Source organism: Drosophila novamexicana, unplaced genomic scaffold, assembly GCF_003285875.2.
Source record: "Drosophila novamexicana strain 15010-1031.04,08,12 unplaced genomic scaffold, DnovRS2.1 tig00000387-arrow-pilon, whole genome shotgun sequence".
Taxonomy (NCBI): domain Eukaryota; kingdom Metazoa; phylum Arthropoda; class Insecta; order Diptera; family Drosophilidae; genus Drosophila; species Drosophila novamexicana.
The window spans coordinates 2,626,660-2,644,926 of NW_020824800.1; the positions used below are offsets into that span (position 1 = coordinate 2,626,660).

General features: G+C 43.4%; 1 protein-coding gene across 2 annotated transcripts; it reads right to left on the reverse strand.

Annotated features, from left to right (window-relative positions):
- Positions 1–2,331: 2,331 nt before the first annotated feature.
- Positions 2,332–15,854, reverse strand: LOC115760225. 2 transcript variants are annotated; one of them, XM_030701479.1, is made up of 19 exons: positions 15,794–15,854; positions 15,476–15,522; positions 14,917–15,054; positions 14,672–14,853; positions 14,442–14,615; positions 13,432–13,506; positions 12,705–13,024; positions 12,328–12,637; positions 10,529–12,032; positions 10,218–10,456; positions 10,032–10,153; positions 8,249–9,654; positions 7,345–7,540; positions 7,142–7,276; positions 5,580–5,992; positions 4,578–4,783; positions 4,328–4,491; positions 3,784–3,925; positions 2,332–3,727 (listed from the first exon to the last, which is right to left on the reverse strand). In XM_030701479.1, the coding sequence occupies exons 1-19, from the start codon at positions 15,852–15,854 to the stop codon at positions 3,676–3,678; spliced, it is 5,886 nt and encodes a 1,961-aa protein (XP_030557339.1). In that variant the 3' UTR covers positions 2,332–3,675. The 2 variants fall into 2 exon arrangements, with proteins under 2 accessions (XP_030557339.1, XP_030557338.1); XM_030701478.1 differs by having other exon boundaries at positions 9,978–10,153; positions 12,696–13,024.
- Positions 15,855–18,267: the final 2,413 nt, after the last annotated feature.

The following is an 18,267-nucleotide window of genomic DNA, read 5'->3' on the forward strand; positions in this document are numbered from 1 at the left end:
ACATACATACATACATACATACATACATACATACATACATACATACATACATAAATACATACATACATACACACATGTGTACATACATGCATGCATATGAACATACATACTTATATGCATACATGAATATATACATATATAGGTATATATATATATATATAAATGTACACACACATGCAAAACAACAAAAAAAAAAAGTTAAAGTACCAAAAAACCGAAAAAAAATAAAAAAACAAAAAAAATGCATTACTAGCTAAGCATGAAAAACTGCAGAGCCTGATTGAATTCTTGAGAATCGAGGAGGAGAGCACTTGGTAGAAATGCGTTTTATTTAAATTTTCAGCACAGCGACAAATAAGCTTTGTCTCCGTTTAGTATTGGAAAACAAAAATAAATTCATATATATATATATGTATATACATAAATGCATACACTATCACACACAGGCCCCCACAAACACACACACATACATGCACATGCGCATACATATATAATACTTATATGCTATCGTACAAAAATGAAAAATAAAACGTTAAAAGGCTTAGAGTTTGGCTCTGAAACCAACTTGAGTTTAATTTTATACATAAATTTAAATATTTTTGCCCAAAGAGTACCTGAATTTAGATGCCTGATTACATGTGCATGTGTATGTAGGTTTCCACAATTCCAACAGGTTGATGGTTGAACAGTCTGGCAACCTTTTCTCCCGCACATGTTAAACAACAAAGGTATGCGGCTAAGTATTAAGAGGAAAAAAAAAAACGAAACACAGTCAGGGTCTTGGCGAGCTGCCACTGCAGAGTCTGTGGTCCCACAGAGAGGGAGTTACGTTTGACGAAAACGCCTAGATGATGTTGATGATGCTGGCCAAGATGACGACGGTGATGATGACGATGAAGAACCACCAACTGTTTCAAAAGTGGCAAAGAAAATCCAAGAAATAAAATCAAAGAAACAATATAAGAAGCAGCAGAAGAAACACAAAGAAAAGGCTCAGACTGCGAGACTGAGAAAAGAAGAGATAATTAAGGCAGTGGCATGGGCCGCACAGTGGAACTAAATGGTTATTGTAGCCGATGTTGTTGTAGTTGTTGTTGTTGTTGTTGTCGTTGTCAACGCCGTGACTTGAATTCGAGAGCAGTGGCAAGTTGCATGCAGCACAAGGTAGAAGCCCGAATAGACTCTGAGACAGCGGCAGGGGCAGCTCTGGAGGCAGACAAAAAACAAAAACGGTAGCAGTCCCATAGGGCGAGCGAATTGTTATGCTAGTCGTTGACTTCTCGGTGCCGGCTGCCGTGTGTGCATATTTTGCAGCTCTTTACGATCTGAAATAAATTACTCAAAATTTGTGTTAAACAACCGTGCAGCTAGAGCGGCAGTCGAGAGTCGCGAGTGGCGAGTGGCGAGTGGCGAGTCGGGCTGACAGGTTCATTGATCGCATTCGAAATGCTTCGTTTTCGTTTGAGCCTGACGGATTGGGCCAGGGGCAAAGTGGCAGCCAGATAGTTGCAGTTGCAGGTAGGACCCGAGTTCGTTGTATCATTGAGCCTAATTAATGATGTTTAGGCCCATTTCAATGCCCTCAAGCTGTCAGCAGTACCACAATTTACACATTTGTCATTGGCACAGTCTTAGACATGGGAATGGCTATCCTTAGAAGGAAGCTCAACTCTACTGTACCTGTGGTAAAATTTTATGCATTGCATAGATTAAAGCATATGTTAACTAAACTAGAGTTGACAGCAAGAGATCAAACCTGGTTACAACCGAACCGGTTTGAGCTCAGATTTCCGGCTTATTATTTAAGATGCATCTATTCTTGGATCGGATAATTTAGATAAAGAAAATCTGAACCTAATCAAGAGTATAAACCAACCGCATACTTTTCAAAGTTTGTTTCAATGATATTTACAAGATTTTTTTGTTAATATGTCAAAATACTCTTGCAGTAGTTTTGAGTAGGCTTTTGAGTATAACAAATCAATTCGGGAAAGGATTTGACGAATCAATTGTCAATTCAAAACCTGGACTTATATAGAATAAAGAATATCAGGTTCACGTACCACACCTTAGATCCAGACATTGTCTTAAACTGTGAAGCAGATCATAGACAATAGCTGTTGGATTTGCAGCCATGTTTAGCAGTCAGATTAAAGGCAAGTTCATCTAAAATTCCAGCTTGCATAATTCTGTAAACTCTCTCTTGAATCAAAATGTGGCACAATTTAACAATTGTTCTTGGTATATTCTTTATTTAATAGTTAAAGCTCTTATTTAGTGTTTTTTTTTTTTGGTATTTGTTTTTTCTTTTTTTTTAATGATTTGCTCACATTTTCCACATAACATAAAAATGGCTGTCACGCTGTCATGTATATATAATAAAGTATTATCTAAATGAATCAGCACACACTCAATAATTGGATATCTCTATTTAAAATATATAAAATATATTTACGCGTGTGCGTGTGTGTGTGTGTGTGTGTGTGTGTGTAACACTAACAAAATAAATTGCACTCAATATGCACACACTGATCCACAAAAGAAGGGAAATCAGCATTTTTAAAGATCATATATCCCATATATGACAAAGTAACTACTGGATTGTGAAGTATTCAATGTACTCATAAAGTATTTGCCATATTATTATTGTGTCTCTCTTGTCACTCGGATAGATCGATCGATCGATCGATCGACTTACGCGAAAACTAAATGGCAATCCCAAAAAACTCAACCTATCAAAAAACTAAGCTTAGCTACAATGTGATTCACTTTCTTTCCCGATTTTAAAGTTTTTAAAAAAGCTATACATATCAATAATAATTGTGTCTAACTAATAAGCCATCTTGTTGTTGTTTCTTCTATTTCCTCATATTGTTGTAGGGACGAAAACCGTGTTTCTCATATAACATGCACATTAATTTTGTATTCGAATATTAAACCTTTCCAATACAGCCCAAATATATCTAAGTAGTACGCCTTTCATGATAACTTTACTATTATCTGCTTGATGCCTGTGAAATTGGTCATGAGTAGTTTTTTGTTTCCTCCCCAAAAGTTTAATCTGCAATCTTGTAAATATTATCTCACTGTTTAGATACCCGTCTAACATGGATATCAATTGCCATGTGGTTGAGCCTTTGAATACCTAATTATCTCTCAATCGATTAAGCCTAATGAATTTTGTTTTCAACTCAAACACACTTTAGACAATATGTTGGTCTGCTATACGTCTATATATATAAGTACTATACGCTATATTATGCATGTATATATGGTGTGTATGTGCATGTGTGTGTGTATGTGTGTGTGTGTGTGAATGTGTGTATAACAAGACAACCTCACTAAACATAAGCTATAATAATTATATAACAAGAATACACACCAAAATTCTCTATGGTATATTGCAAAATAGTTTTAAGCCCCCGATTCGACGATTGACTGCCCGAATTCCTTGTCTTAGTAGCTATAAAAAACTCTGGACTATTTTCTATATAATTTGTGTTTGTTGCTGTTGTTGCTGTCGTTTTTGCTTAAGAGCTAGTTGGTAGTACCTAGTACCCGTACTAATGTCCCAAATATATGAATTCCAGACGTTAACTAATCCATAAAGTAGCTAAAGCTACGACGCTTGCGTCGGCTACTGAGCGCCGATCTGGAGCGTGTTTTTAACCTTAGTTACCCGGACTTGATCCACCGATCTATGGAATACTCCAGTGCGGATATCCAACTGCAAATTACAAGATATTGCAAATGTAATACAAAATAAATGCTAAGAGACCTTACCGCTTTTTATCCATTTCGCTTTCGGTGCAAAAATAATAATGACGCAATTTCGCCTCTGGTGGTATTATCTCGAATGAGTTCTTCTTGCCGGACGCATTGGTGGACATCGAGGCCACTTTGTAGCCGTGCAAACAGGCCATGCCTAGACGAAAACCAAATTGATTCAACAAATTTTAATTAATTAGCTGCATGCGTCTGCTGTCTGTTTATTTGCTAGAATACCCTGTAGCCCCAAAATTTAACAAGGGTATAATAGGGAATTAAGTAGACTTCTTTAGCGGACTATTAATATATATGTATATATATCCATAGATCAGATCGTCCTTTCTTTCTTTCTAGCTCTTGTTTGATCTTTTAAAACGCTTTTAATTTTTTATAATTTGAATTTTAGATGCACTTTTAAATTGCCTTAAATTTTAACTGGCAACAACATATTGTATTTTAAATGCAGGAGTTATTTTCCGGTTACAGGGTATCTCTGAGCCTATTAGTCCTAACTAGACCATTCTAGAGCAGACTTCTTTATGGTCTGTCTGTGACTCACCGAATGCACTTTTGCTATTTGAATCTTGATAAAAATAGAGGCAGGCATCCTTAAGTACACAATAGCGTTTCGACCAGCCGCACCACCTTGAGCCCAATTTGAGCAAATGCCCAAAGCAATCGGGTCGCACAATGTTGCCGGGGCTCTGGTACAGACAGCGGGCACTGTGAGGGAGAAAAGAGAGAGAAGAGAAAGAGAGAGTGAGTAAGAGAGTTGGCTGTGAGTTTATTGAAGATCAATGTCCCCCAACCTTTTGTCCAGCCACTGATTATCCTGTGTGGCCGCTTGGCGCAGCAAATTCAACCATCTGTTGGCCAATTCCTCGGAGTCAGCGGCCACATACATGGGTATGCCCTCGCCGGAGTCCACTTTGAAGGCATGAGGCTTGCCTATATCGAGGGGGCACAAGTCCACAGTATGTTTGGCCATTATCATGGCACCCACGGGCTGAGAATCCTATTTAAAGAAATTTTAAATACAATTTTTAAACAACATTTGTAAGCTGAAATGTTTTGCTCAAAGACACAGTTGCTAATAACAGACTCTTCCATTACGTTAATTACTTTGACTAAATACATTTGAAGTTTTACCTAAATTAGTTGACACAAACTAATTGAGTCAGTCTTATTTTTGATATCTTTATAAACTTAACTGACTCACTTGCTATTACTTATAAGTCCACTGCTTAGTTTCCTTATGATCGATTACTAAGAAATCGATCTACCTCGTTCTTCAAATATTTAACTTATTTTGTTAAAAGATTAAATAAAAAAGTAAACAGCTTTTGAGCTAAAGAGCTGAATGCTATGCTTTTAAGAGATCAATTCGATTATGATAATTTACTTAAAAGTTTCATGAATAATACTTGTTCATTATTACCTAACAATATGTCGCACTTTTTTTTATATTTTAATATAGGAGTTTATATTGTAAGCTGTAGCGAAACTTAAAACTTTAACAAACTACCCCAAATACTTAATGGGTATTCATTGTTTAAGAAGCTCGAAATCTAGTTTCGTATCTGTTAAAACAAGTATTACAAAATATTTAATATTTTTAAAAATATATGGTCATATATCACAGAATGTTGTTATTTTCGATGTTCTTGTTCCACTAGCTCATATTTAACTCAACATATTCTTCCCAAAATGTGTGATATAAGACATAAATAAGCTTGCCTAAATTGTTCTCGTGGGTATTATTTCGAGAACTAGTTGGGCTATATATTAATATGTGTATTTGAAAGACTTACATCTTCCGTTTTGTAGTAGTACAGACAGTTGTCTGGCCGCAGCGAGAACCAGCGTCGCACCCACTTCTTGGTATTGGGAGCACCTTTAGCTTGACCGCTCTGACGCCACAGGTAGCCGCTGAAGATGGGCTGGCTGGGCGGCTCCAGCTGCTCGTGCATGAGCACGCCAATTGTGCGGGCAACTTGCAGCTCCAGCTTTTCACAGCCATCGTGCGCTATCTTGACCACCTCCGTGTGATGCTTGTCCAGCACTTGGACGCCATTCACCGATATGATAATGTCGCCAACTTCCAGGCCGGAGCTCTCCGCCGGCGTGTCGGGCTCAATGGCGGCCACCACCACCGGCTTGGAGCCGTGTATGCGAAAGCCAAACTCCCCCGAATCGCTCTTCACCACCACCGTCTTGTCCACGCCTGCGTGGGGGAAACAATTATAAAGATACATATATATATATATTATAGACTCATCTATAGATCTGTGAGAGATGTGATTTGTGTGCTTTTATTTCCGGACACATTACCGTGCGCGCCATTGCTGAGCGTTGATATGACGAAACTCTCACGTGCCCAAACTAAGAGCATTAGCTTTAACACCTCCTCAAGCTTGCGTCGCACCGAATCTGGCGGCGAATTCGACGATATTAATTCTGTGGCGTTTGGAAAATTATTGTATTTAAGGCGCAGCGCTTGGCATGTGAAATGCGATTTTTTGTTTACCCACCAATCATTTGGATTAATTATTGTGTAAATATGTGTTTTTTTTTTAGCGCTGACGATCGACAATCGCCTTGAACACTCCGAACTGAAATTTGGGACGCGGCAGAATTTGCACTTTTCACATTTGATAATAAGGAGATCCGATCGAAAAGCGTTCGCTCCGTCGCATCGGCACACAACAAAGCACGCACCGCAACTATTTTCGATAACAGAATCAAACACAAAAAAAACTATTTTTTATTTTATTTTTTTTTTGCTTTTTTCGTATGCCAAGTGCCGGTCATGAAAAGTCAGAGCGCCACCGACCCACTATCAGAAGGAAAACGGCGTGTACTGCTGTGTGAATGCCGAAGCTCAAACACTCTCACTTCAAAATATTTATGTACGAAGCCTATATATTTTTTAAAGATTATTTTAAGGACTATGCTTCTTTTGGAAATTTATGCTATTGAAAACTTTTGCAAGTGTCCAAATGTTAAAGGAGTCTATTATACATGGTACACGTTTTTTTTATAATATTTTCAAATTAATTGCGAACATTTGTATTAAAAGTCCCTTACATATTTAGGGATGCTTATAAAAATGTTCGTATAAGGAATGGATTTTTGATAACATTTTATATAAGTATTTTAAGACAATTGCTTTATACCGAAACTTGGAGGTTCATAGAAAAATATTTTAACACAACACGAGGTCTGGGCGTGATAAGTTTCGAAATATAATTAGAATACCCTTTGTTAGGGCATAAAAAGCGCTCTCTCGTGGCTCTTTTTTTACAATTCAACGCGCACGTTGTGCCAAATATAGAAAACTATACAGGGTGTTCCCTGCAGTTCGCACACTTACGGAAGTTGTTGTGCTTCTGTCGATGATACATTTCGAGTGTGCAGCGACGCTGAACCAGACGATGCAAGATCACCTGATACTTGGCATGAAAGCCCTTCTCCGACTCGGTGGAGGCGCGACGCTCACGGGAACGATCTGCAAAGGCATTTAATGGATTTTCAAATTAACGTTCTTGAAAATCAACCAAAGCGTGGAGAACCCACCGAAGCACTGGTGATCCAGTTGCGTCCAAAGATCATCGTCGGTTAGGCGCGTGTAGCGACCCGCATCGTAGTGACCTTTATAGATGATATGCTGACTCTGCTCCGTGTTGATATCGGGCAGTACGCAGGGACTGGAGCCGGCGGGTCGCAGTATGGGTGTATTGGGTAGACTAGGCGCGCGGCCACGTTCCTCGCTCTGCACAGAATCGGAAGGGAAATCGATGTTAATACACATTTTGTTAGTCTTGCAGAGAATATTACAATTTGGTTATGAAATATGTAAGGTACATATACAAAAATAAATAAATAAATAATAAATAAAAAAATATAAATAATAAATAATATATCCTTAATAATCAATAAATAAATATCAATAAATACACATTCTTGATCAGTATTAACAGCCCTATTAATTTCAATATGAATTAGTTCCTCAGTCTTGAAGCTATAGACCGGAAATTTGCATAGGTTGTTCTTTCTGCTGTCGAAATCGCATGAGTCGGAGCATTATATCATATAGCACGCACACGAACGTTGAGTCAATATAGAATGAATGTAGCCTAATCAAGGTAGGTAATTACGAGTTCTACCATTCTATTTACATATGATTAACATTTGATCAACATCTGAATAACATTTGATATACTGGAAGAATCGGTTAAGCTGAGTTCTTTTATGACAACAATTTATATTTTGCAAGATCTGTCAAGACGTTAGTAGAATATTACGTATATTGACAATCATCTTTGATCGTGAAGCTTATAGGAGCAATTGATCAGAAATATAGACTTCGTATAAAAGACAGGTCTACGAGGGAATCTAATCTTCGGCGTGCCGATAATAGCCGTACTCTTTTCTCTATGGAATTTCCCTACCTCTTTTCCCATTCTCCCGCATAGCTCACCTTGGCGCGTATGTTCTCCTGCCTGGTCTTGTAGTGTCTGCCCCGTTCGCCATGGTATCGCTCCTCGGACCGAAAGCGTTTGTCCATTTTCTTGTACAGCCGCTGGGTGGTCTTCGTGGTCACCGGCGAGTCAGCGAAATCGGAGGGCGGCTTCACAATGTCCGCTTCCTGTTCGATGTAGGGTATGGACTCAACGGAGTCGCCGGCCAGTTCGCTAACAGTGTTGTTGTGTTGCTTGCCCTCCATATCCTTGCCGCAGTGCAGGCAGTGTCCCTGCTCCGTGCTGGCCGCATTGCCATCGGCCTCGCTGTAGAAGACCGAGTCCGAGCCGGGCGACACGGAGCGTAGTGATTCAATGGACTTTGCCTTTAGCTGGCCAGCCTCGGATGCGGATTTGGTGACCGGCACGGGCACGGCAGCGGGCAGCTTGGGCGATAGTAGCGCTGTGGGCGTGGCGCAGCTATGTGGCTTTCTCACAGTGGGCGGTGGCGCCGCCTGATCCTGCAGTGTGGCAGTGCCCGTGGAGGAGGCCGATGTGGTTGTCGTTGTGGCCACCGCAGTATCTGTTGTTGCTGCTGCAGCTATTGCTGCGGAGGTGGATCTGGGTCCCATGGTGCTGGTCATGCTGGCATCCAGAAGCAACTCTGTATCGCCGCTGACGCTGCTCAAGCCATAAATGGTGGGCGTTGCACGCGTGCGTCTAGCGGCAGCCGCAGCAAGCACATCCTCCCTGGAGCTCTTGCGCAGCTGTCGCCGTATCTTGGGACGGAAACGTTTCATCTTGCTGGGACTGCCGCCCTCGAGAATGCCAGCGCTGTGCTGCTCCGGCGACTGCTGCTTGGCGGCGCCGCTGGGCTTCTTGATGGGACTGGTGAGGGCGCGCATGTTCTCTTTCTCGATGTCCAGCTTCATGCAGGTTTTGCGTCGCTTGCGCTCGTCCTCCTGCCGCTGGCGACGCGACTTGCAGCTGGGCGGCACCTGCTCCTCGTCGTCCTCATCATGCGGACTCTCATAGTAGCCGGAGGAGGAGTAACGCAGCTCGCTGCGCTCGTCCTCCGATATGGATTCCGGCTTGGGCTTCGGCGCCGCCGTCTCAGCAATGCTGACCTTCATCTGGCCACTGGCGGCGCTGCCAACTGTCTGGGGCTCACACTCCTTGGCGGGTGATTTGATGGCTTGGCCCGAGACCGGACAGCTGCCCGATGAAGTGGTGCTGCTTATGGAGTGCGAGGGCGATTTCCTGGTCAGCTCAGCCGCCGAACCCATTGGGGATTTTAGCTGTGCACCTTTTGCGGGCGGCTTCTCGTCATGCTGCAGCAGCTCCTCGCGCATGGAGTAAAGCGAACTGGCGCTTTCGAAGGAGCTGCCCGCATGGGTCTTCTCTAGCTGTGAGCTCTGCGTGGATACTACATGTGCGAGATGGAAATATTTCGGGTTTAGTACAGATCTTTATAATGTACAGCTAAAGACAGCTAAAGCATTGCGGGCAAGGCGTTCGTCAAGCAACAACAACAAACTAGAGAGTTGTGAATGTGGATGAGCTAAGAGGCATTAGGCTATATAAGAGGCAAGATTAGTACTAAGGCGGCAAGCGTGATTGGTGTGGGGATGAGCACTGACTGAGTCCGGGAATACGGCACAACATTCATGGATGTAACACACACTTAGTGTTATGTGGACTACACACACATACACACACAGATACACACAATACTTGGGAGCCCCAAACCTGGCACTTGTGTAGTCGACGATGAGCTAGTCGTGGTCGGCGGTGTCTTAATACCTGGTGTACGCTTCGAGGTATCCGTGCAGGTCGCATACTCATCTGTGTTTGTGCTGCATTCGGAAATGTCGGCGCTACGCGCATAATCCGTGCCGGAGGGCATAAACGAGGCGTCCGAGTGGCTAAGCGGAACGAAACAATGTTAAATGGATGATCGCATTGCGCTTGGTTGAGACCTCAACCTACCGCTGTTTGGGCACGCCAGACACATACATCAGCTGGCGGGCATCTGGCATAGAGCTTCGGGATGCCATGCTGCGCTTGGGCAGAGGAGAGCTAACCGAATCCGGCAGCTGATTGCTTGAGGGCGTGACGGCTATGGCGGGCGTTTGGATCGGTTGGGTGGACGCCGTCGCCGGCTTTGATGTTGTGGGCGTGGGTGTCCTTATAATCTTCGGCAGTGTTTGGAGGCCATAGGTGGGACTCTAAAAGTCGAATGAGTGTTAGGAGCACAAGTGAGAGAGAGAGAGAGAGATTTGTGTTTCCCCAAGACTCACCAATTCCTCAAGGTCCAGAGCATCTGTGTCCACTGAACTGCGCTGCTGATGCTGCAGCAGCAGATTCTTGCGCTTGGACGAGGGCGTGAGCAACATATTGGAACTGTAGGAGCCATCGGATATGTCCCTCTGTTCGACCGTCAGCACGGTCACCTGAGACTCATTCCAGATGCCGTCGGAGTGATCGCGGGTGGTGTCGTTGGCCAGCGAGTCTGAGGATGGATAAGTTGAGACATTGGCCAGCAGCAGCTCATCGCGACAGGGACTGGCCGGCGTGGAGGGCAGACGCAAGCTGGGCGCCGAACAGGCGGTGGCCGTCACGGCGGCATAGTCATCATCCAGGCTAACCGAACGCTTCCGGAACTGCGTCCGTTTGTCCACCAGTTCGGTGGGCGCTGGCTCCAGCTTACAGGCGCAGGGAGTAATATTCTCATAGATTGGTTCATCGTCGTCCGCTTGCGGCTGCTCCGAGTCGGGCTCGTGCTCCTGCTGTGCCCGTTCAATGGCATCATCATCCTCCTCCTCCTCTTCATCGTCCTCCTCGTCGCTGGGCTCAAGCTCAACTTTTCTAGCCTCAACCTCGACTGGCTGCTTCAACTTGGGCAGTGTTAGGGCGGCCGCCTGTGCCAGCCGCTGCTGCTGCATCTTGCGCATGGCTATCTCCGCCTTGTGCTGCTTGCGATGCTTCACTTGCTGCTTGGGACTGGGCTTGGGCGAGACGTGTGGCTTGAAGTCTATGAAGATCTCCTGTTCGTCCCGCGGCGACGGCTCCTTCGCAAAGCAACTGACTTTGTCGCGATGCCGAAACGAGCTGCGTGGCCCAAAGCCATCGATCAGCTTCTCTGTTTGCCCATAGATCGGCATAGACTGTCGGCGGATATCGTCCCGCCTGAAGGGTGAGTCGTCCATTGGTAACATGGACATGCGACGATTCTGCGCTGCCGCCACGACCTGCTCCATGCACACCTCTGAGCTGTAGCTCTCCGTTTCGTGTGCTCGCACATCCTCTTCCTCCTCCTCCTCGTCCTCGAAGTAATCCTCAACAGGATCATCATCGTTCTTGCAGTATTCGCTGGGCGGCGGCAGCAAATGAGGTCGCGTGAAATCCAGGGGAACACTGTCCGTCATCAGCTCGGCGCACTCCGTGATGTGCTTGCACACATCGTGGCTGTGCAGTGCATCCGGGCGCCGGGGCAAGCTGTTCGAGAAGTAATCCGTCTCGGTGCGGGCGTGCGAAGTGCATGCCCGTCGTGGCAAGCTGTTGCTCTCGTAGTCGAAGCTCTCGTTCAGCGCCAGCGCAGCTGCATTCACATTTACGTACTCCACATTCTGCTCGCCCCGGCCCCGACTCAGATGCTCCATGCCGAGACCGTAGCTGTGCGCGTCCAGCAGCGGCGGTGGCGGCGTATAGTACATGATGTTGTTTTGTGCATCGGACAGTGTTTGCAGTGGGACCACATCTTGTGATTGGGTGCGATAAATCAAGTCGTGGGGATAAGCCGAACTGAAAGTAATCAAGGAGAGAAAGTTAGTCAAGGTTCCTTCGTGATCGACAGAGTAAGAGCTGGTATAAAGGATTTATGGAATCATTTAAATCTGTAATTTCGTTTACTAGACACAAGGCCTTTGAGTAGATACCAGGAATAGATAAGTGGATATATTCGTAGGATATATATGACAAGTAAAAAAGAAAAACTTGTCTTGTTATGTAATAGCTTTCTAGATGATTCTTTAGCAGCTTATATTCAACTCTTGGTAAAAAGTTTACTGACTCCCATTTAGCTGTAACCCACACTTACCCCTGGTAATGCTGATGCATCAGATCCTTGCCATTGGGTATCTCCGACAGACTCTTCGTTAGCTTTTTGCCATTCTGCAGGCCGTTCGTCTGGGCGCCCTGTGACATGACCTTGACGCGATGAGGAGCATGTGGACTCATGGCCAGCAGCTGCGTATTGGAAAGGCCCTCGCGACGAGCCGCCACCTCCGTTTGGGTTGCCTGCGTCTTCATTGCACTGCGGAACTTCTTCTCAATAATGAGCACCTCGGGACTAGGCGGCGGCAGAGCCACAGGCAGCGGCTGCGGTATAATCAAGCTCACCATGTTGTCTGCGGATTTAAGTTGAGGTTTCGGTAAGATGGCACAAAGTTGGTTAGGACATTTAGCCAGGCTTACCTGGTAGCTGCTGATGCAGGTGAATGGGAGCATGGTGATGCTGACATGGCTGCAGCTGAACTGGAGCTGGTAGCCAGGTCTTCGGTAGCGTGGAGCTCTGCTGTTGTTGAAGTTGTTGTTGTTGCTGTGGTTGCTGTTGATGGGGCAGCATGGGCTGCAGAGTCTCATACATGGAGCCCGTTGCAATGATGGGTTTCTTGCCACCAATCAGACGCTCCTGACTGCGTGCGCTTTTCAAGCGATCCGACGAGCGAAAGCCCGCATTGACGGTGTCAAAGCTGGTCAGAGTATGAGATCGGGCGAAGCTTACGTGCTTCGTTCTGTGGTTCGAAAGATGTTCAGAGATTAGATTAGTTATACTCTAGCTAAGGCTCTTTTACGTATTGTCTAGTAACATTTGCTCTTCTTAAGCTGGTCTTTTCCTATCTTTAAATGCCAATAGCAAACAGTAAGGTACATATGATCCTCGGATATTTTTTCTTCTTCATATGGGAACTTAATGCTAGTAGAATCTTTACTTTAATATACATAACTGTGTTAGCTAGTCTTTGTATGAAGAATCTACTAAAATTATTATTTAATTAACGAGGCTGGGGCATTGAATGGTAATTGAAGTGTACTTCAACTTGATCTAGTTGTTAGCTAACATACATTTTGAAAGGAGCATGTGCTAAGATCGTGAACAAATGCGTTTTTTTATATTAATAGATTATTTTGTGCTACTCACCTGGGGTTGCCAGACTGTTGCTGCAGCTGCTGCTGTGGCATGGGCATTGTGGCATATGTGGGGCAGTGATACGAGCTGTGAAACAGAATATGGACCGAGAACTATTAGCAACTATTTTAGGCATGCGTATATAATGGGCATATGACTAACAAACATTGCTCTCTTTTCTCGAACTTTAGTCACGTGCAGACACATAGCATTTAAATAAATTTAAAAAAAAAATCATTTTTAATTAGCGCACTTTTAAAACGTTTTTCTTAATTGTTAGTTTAAGTTTTAAGTTAAAATGTAATTGTAATTAATTTAAGTTTAGATTTTAAGATTATTCTTTGGTTGATCACTTTACATACCAAACATTTACATTAGCGATTTGATTGGTGGTGTGTGATGTTGGTGGTGTAGGATGTGGTGGAGCGCATAGCTCGACATAATAATTCCGTAGCAAAACATCCTGGTAAAAGGATTCAAGTGGTGCTGTACAACAAGTTGCCCTTTTTACACATTTTGTTCATTTAGTTATTTGGATTTGGTTTCAATTTGGTTTAATTGGTTTTTAGTCGTTTTAGAGAGAAGTGGGGGAGGGTGAATGAATAACGAAAAGTATATAGGAAATATATTTTACAGCATCTTGTTTGATTTTCGATTGTTTTTCTTTTGGTTTTTGGGTTTGTGGCAATCGCAAAGATATTGTAGTGTAGTTTACAGAAAGCGATAGACCTTGAAAGCAAAAAGCGTTTGGCATTATGCAAAGATGATATGCAGGCTGGTTGTTGTTATTAGAGTTATTGTTGTTGTTGTTGTTGTTGTTGCATGGGAATAGCTAAGAGCAAGCATTGCAAGCGTTTTACATAGGAAAGTCTTATGTATATATATATATATGGGTAGAGAGATAGAGAAAATCAACAGATAGTGCGACAGTTTAAGCATGATCTCTACCGACAGTTTGGCATAGCATTTTACAGTTTGATTGGGCGGGGGCTTGCGGCTGCAATATTTTGTAAGACTCATACCTTGTTTCCGTCTGATAGTCACTGTTGTTGTTCATCTGTGCCGATTGACCTATCCAGCTGTACCGACCACCCAAATCCGGTTCACTGGACTTGCCGGTGCTCAAAATCGATGCCGGTTGCCGGCGAAAATAGGAACTATCCAATTCGTGTGTGTCCGTATAGTTGTTTTGATAGCTAAACAAAAATCAAATTAGCAAATATTGCAACAACATTTGATTGCTTGCACGCACCGAGGATACTTCTCGAAGGGCGCGTAGGCGGCCAGATTCTCGTCGGAGGGCACACGTCGACCCACACAGCCGCCCAGAAAACTGCTCGTCTGTGTCTGGCCTCGTCGCGACAGGCAGCCAAAGAAACGCTCCCGACGCGGACGCTGCTCAATGCTATGCAGCTGACGATCTGTAAGGCAGTACTATATAAAGAAAAAAGAGAGAGGTTAGTGGTGCATAGCTAATCTTAAGGGGCAATCACTCACCTGTTCTCTTATGTCCCCGCGCGAATAGACGGAGGTGCGAGGCTGCAATTCGGTGGAGTGTGTTTGACGCAAACGTCGACGACCCGTGTGTTCATCCTCAGAGTCGTAGCTGCGATCCATGTGGCTGGAATAGGTGGCCTGATAGGGATTAGAGATTGGAGCCTTGTCAGTGCCTAGCCTAACACTACGAACTGAAGCTCGAAAGTTTTTAAGGGGCAAATGATATATCTTAAAATATTACGCATACGCCACATGTAACGCAAACATTAAATAATAATAAAATAATAGTTATTATTTATTTAACTCAACACAATTTGAGTTCTAGCAATATGCGTCCATTTTAATTGTTATTAAATTTGTTAAATAATTTTAAGATATTTCCTGTACACCACATAAGGCCACAGTGCGTAATAAATTTATTTCTTATAACTTCAAATAAGTTGTTGCTAACATTTCTTTTGTTAATCTCATAGTTACTGCTTTTAATACTCTAACTACTGGCCAACTAAAATTCATACAATATTCTGTCAGTGTGTTATATTTTTAGTGTGCAACCGACCTTCGTGGAGACTCCAATGTTGCCCAATGAGACGGCATGATGTAGACCTGCGAAATGAATTGTTGTTGAGTATCTGAGTTTGTTTCCATTAGAAAGGCAGACAAATGAATCACAATAGCAGCAAAACACACACACACACACACACATCATACACAATGCTATGTGATTATTTGTGTGTGTAAGTTGTGTGTGTAAGTTGTGTGTGTTTCGCTGTAACTGTGACTGTAGCTGTAACTGTAACTATAACTGCTTGTAGCTGTCTTCGAACTGACATGTTTTGCGTTCAGCGTCAGTTCAGCGACTCTCCCAAGGACTTACCAGTGCCTGTGGCCGAGCCAGTGCCAGTCGTTGATGCTGTGCCACGCAGGGCGATATCCATTTTGGCCCAAAAATAAATGTTAGCAAACACACACACGCAGACACACACAAACACGCACACACACACACACACACACGCACACACACTGCGAGGTACCTTTGCTCGAAATCTGTTGAGGCTATATATAAAAGTTTCGTTGTTGCTGATGTTGTTGTTGCTGTTGTTGTTGTTGCTGTTGTTATTCTTGTTGATGTTGTTGTTGTTACTCTTGTTGCTGTTGTTGTTACTGCTGTTGTTGTTGTTACTCTTGTTGCTGTTGTTGCTGTTGCTGTTTCTGTCGCTGCTGTCAATTGATTAAAATTTACTTTGCTTGCAATTGGAGCTGCCTCAGTTGTTGTTGTTGCTGCTGTTGTTGTTCTGTTGTTGCTGCTGTCAATTGTTTAAAATTCACTTTGTCCGCATTTGGCGCTGCCTCAATTGCTGTTGTTGCTGCAGCATCAACATCATCATCATGCTCGATTCAATATGTATAATTAAAACTTAATTTCGACAAGTTGCCTTCGTTGTTCTTGTGCATTCGTGTGCTCTTGTGTTCTGGGCGTTGCAGCATCTCGTGTTCCAAGCTTTTGTTGTTTTTATTTGGTTTTTTTTTTTATTATTTGTATTTTTTTGTACACCTTTCAGACGCGCTGCGTTTGTATACCCAACTCTGGACTTATGCAAGGCAGCAGCAATCGATATTTGAGGGGAGAGAAAACAGCCAACGCACTGTGGAAAATCACGTTTAGATTTTTGTGTGTGCGTGTGTTTGTTGTTTTTTTTTTTGGCTAAAATGTGGCAGTTAATAGTCTCAGCTAGACGGTGGCAACTCCATTTGGCTAATGCGTTTTTAATTGTCTCGTGGAAAATTAGAAAATCGTTTGGCTGTGAAAATCACTTTGGGCCTCTGCGCCAGGCGTCTGCTTCTGCCTCTGCCTTTGCGTACGCTGTGTGTGTGTGCGTTGCTGCTGCGTGTCCTGCGAGTCGAGCTGGCTCCGTGCGCCGTGGCGTTGATGCTGGAACTGATGCGGAGCACTGCCACGGAGACGCACAGCAGTCGCAGGCCATCATATGGAAACGCTGCCAGGATGCTGCGAGCACGAGAACAAGAAAGAGATTGCGAGAGAGCGCGCCGAGTGCGCAACGTGAGAGCGCGCGCGCCTGGAAGGCAAAAGGCAAACACAAAACAGATGTTTATGACACCCTTTGGGCAGAGGGTCCGGGCACAAGGGCGGGCACTGTGTGGCAGCAAAAGCGCAACAATGAACGGCGACAGCTTCAAAGACGCCTGGAAGTAGGCAACAGAGCGTGCGTGTGCCTGTGCGCATGCCAACGAAGCAGCGACGTCTCTGCCGGCTACTGCGGCTGCTGCTGCTGCGACTGCTGCTGCTGCTGTGTCAACAAAGCCAGCACAGACAGTTGGCCAGGACACGGGCAGGACTCATCACTGAGCAGGCTTCAGGCTACCTCCACCCACCAGGCCCCTAGCCAAATTTTGACGACAATGCGGCGTGAAGTTGACTTTGGCATGCGATTGTTTTCGCACGGCCTCTGTTCGACGCGCTGACTTCAGGACCAACCCCCGAAATCCACAAACGGAAGTTGAACCAAACTTGAATCCTCAGCAACGAGGCTGCGATGCTCTTCCACGGTGTATCTTATGTAGCTTTCGAATTTTTATTTACACCTTATGAAAAACTTTTTTGGTTTTTCACCAACTTTTTCCTTTGTCTTATAGTATTTATTTATTTATTTTTTTTACTCTTCCGAATTTCACTTGGCAAGTCCTTCGTATTATCCCGCAATTCCTCAGCTACCTTTAAATTTGCCATGAAGTGCTTCATCTTTAAAAACTCTTCGCTGTTATTGACTTCTTGTCATGTCTTTTTCAAATTAATTTGCCAAACCTTCTAATTAAACATTAAAAAGCTTCTTTGCCGCCTAATTTGCTATGCCTACCAAGAAGCCCTTCACATTATTTGTTCTAATTAAAATAAGTACCAATCCCTGTTCTACAAGTCTTTATAAAAGTTTCTTTTCTAATTTATATTGATTATGTATGGGTATTTTCTAAAGGGAGGTTTGAAATATAGCAAATAAAATTGTGAATTCATTTGACAGATTAAGAAGCGAACTCTTGACTCTCTCTTTACAGATAGCAGATATATATATATCTTCTTAACCTCCTTCTGAACCTCTGAGAATAATTGTAGCATGCGGAAATTTAAATTCATATATTATTAAGTAAAGTTTCAATGATTAATGATTTTGAATTTGATTTCCGAGACTTCTGTTCGTAAGTAACATATTTTGGTTTCGTCAGCTTTAACGAATAAGGTCTGAGAGCTTAAAAACAAATCAGATAGTTGGAGGAATTTGTCGATTCAATAAAACATTTTTGGTATATTCGCAGAATCCCCTTACAGACTTAATA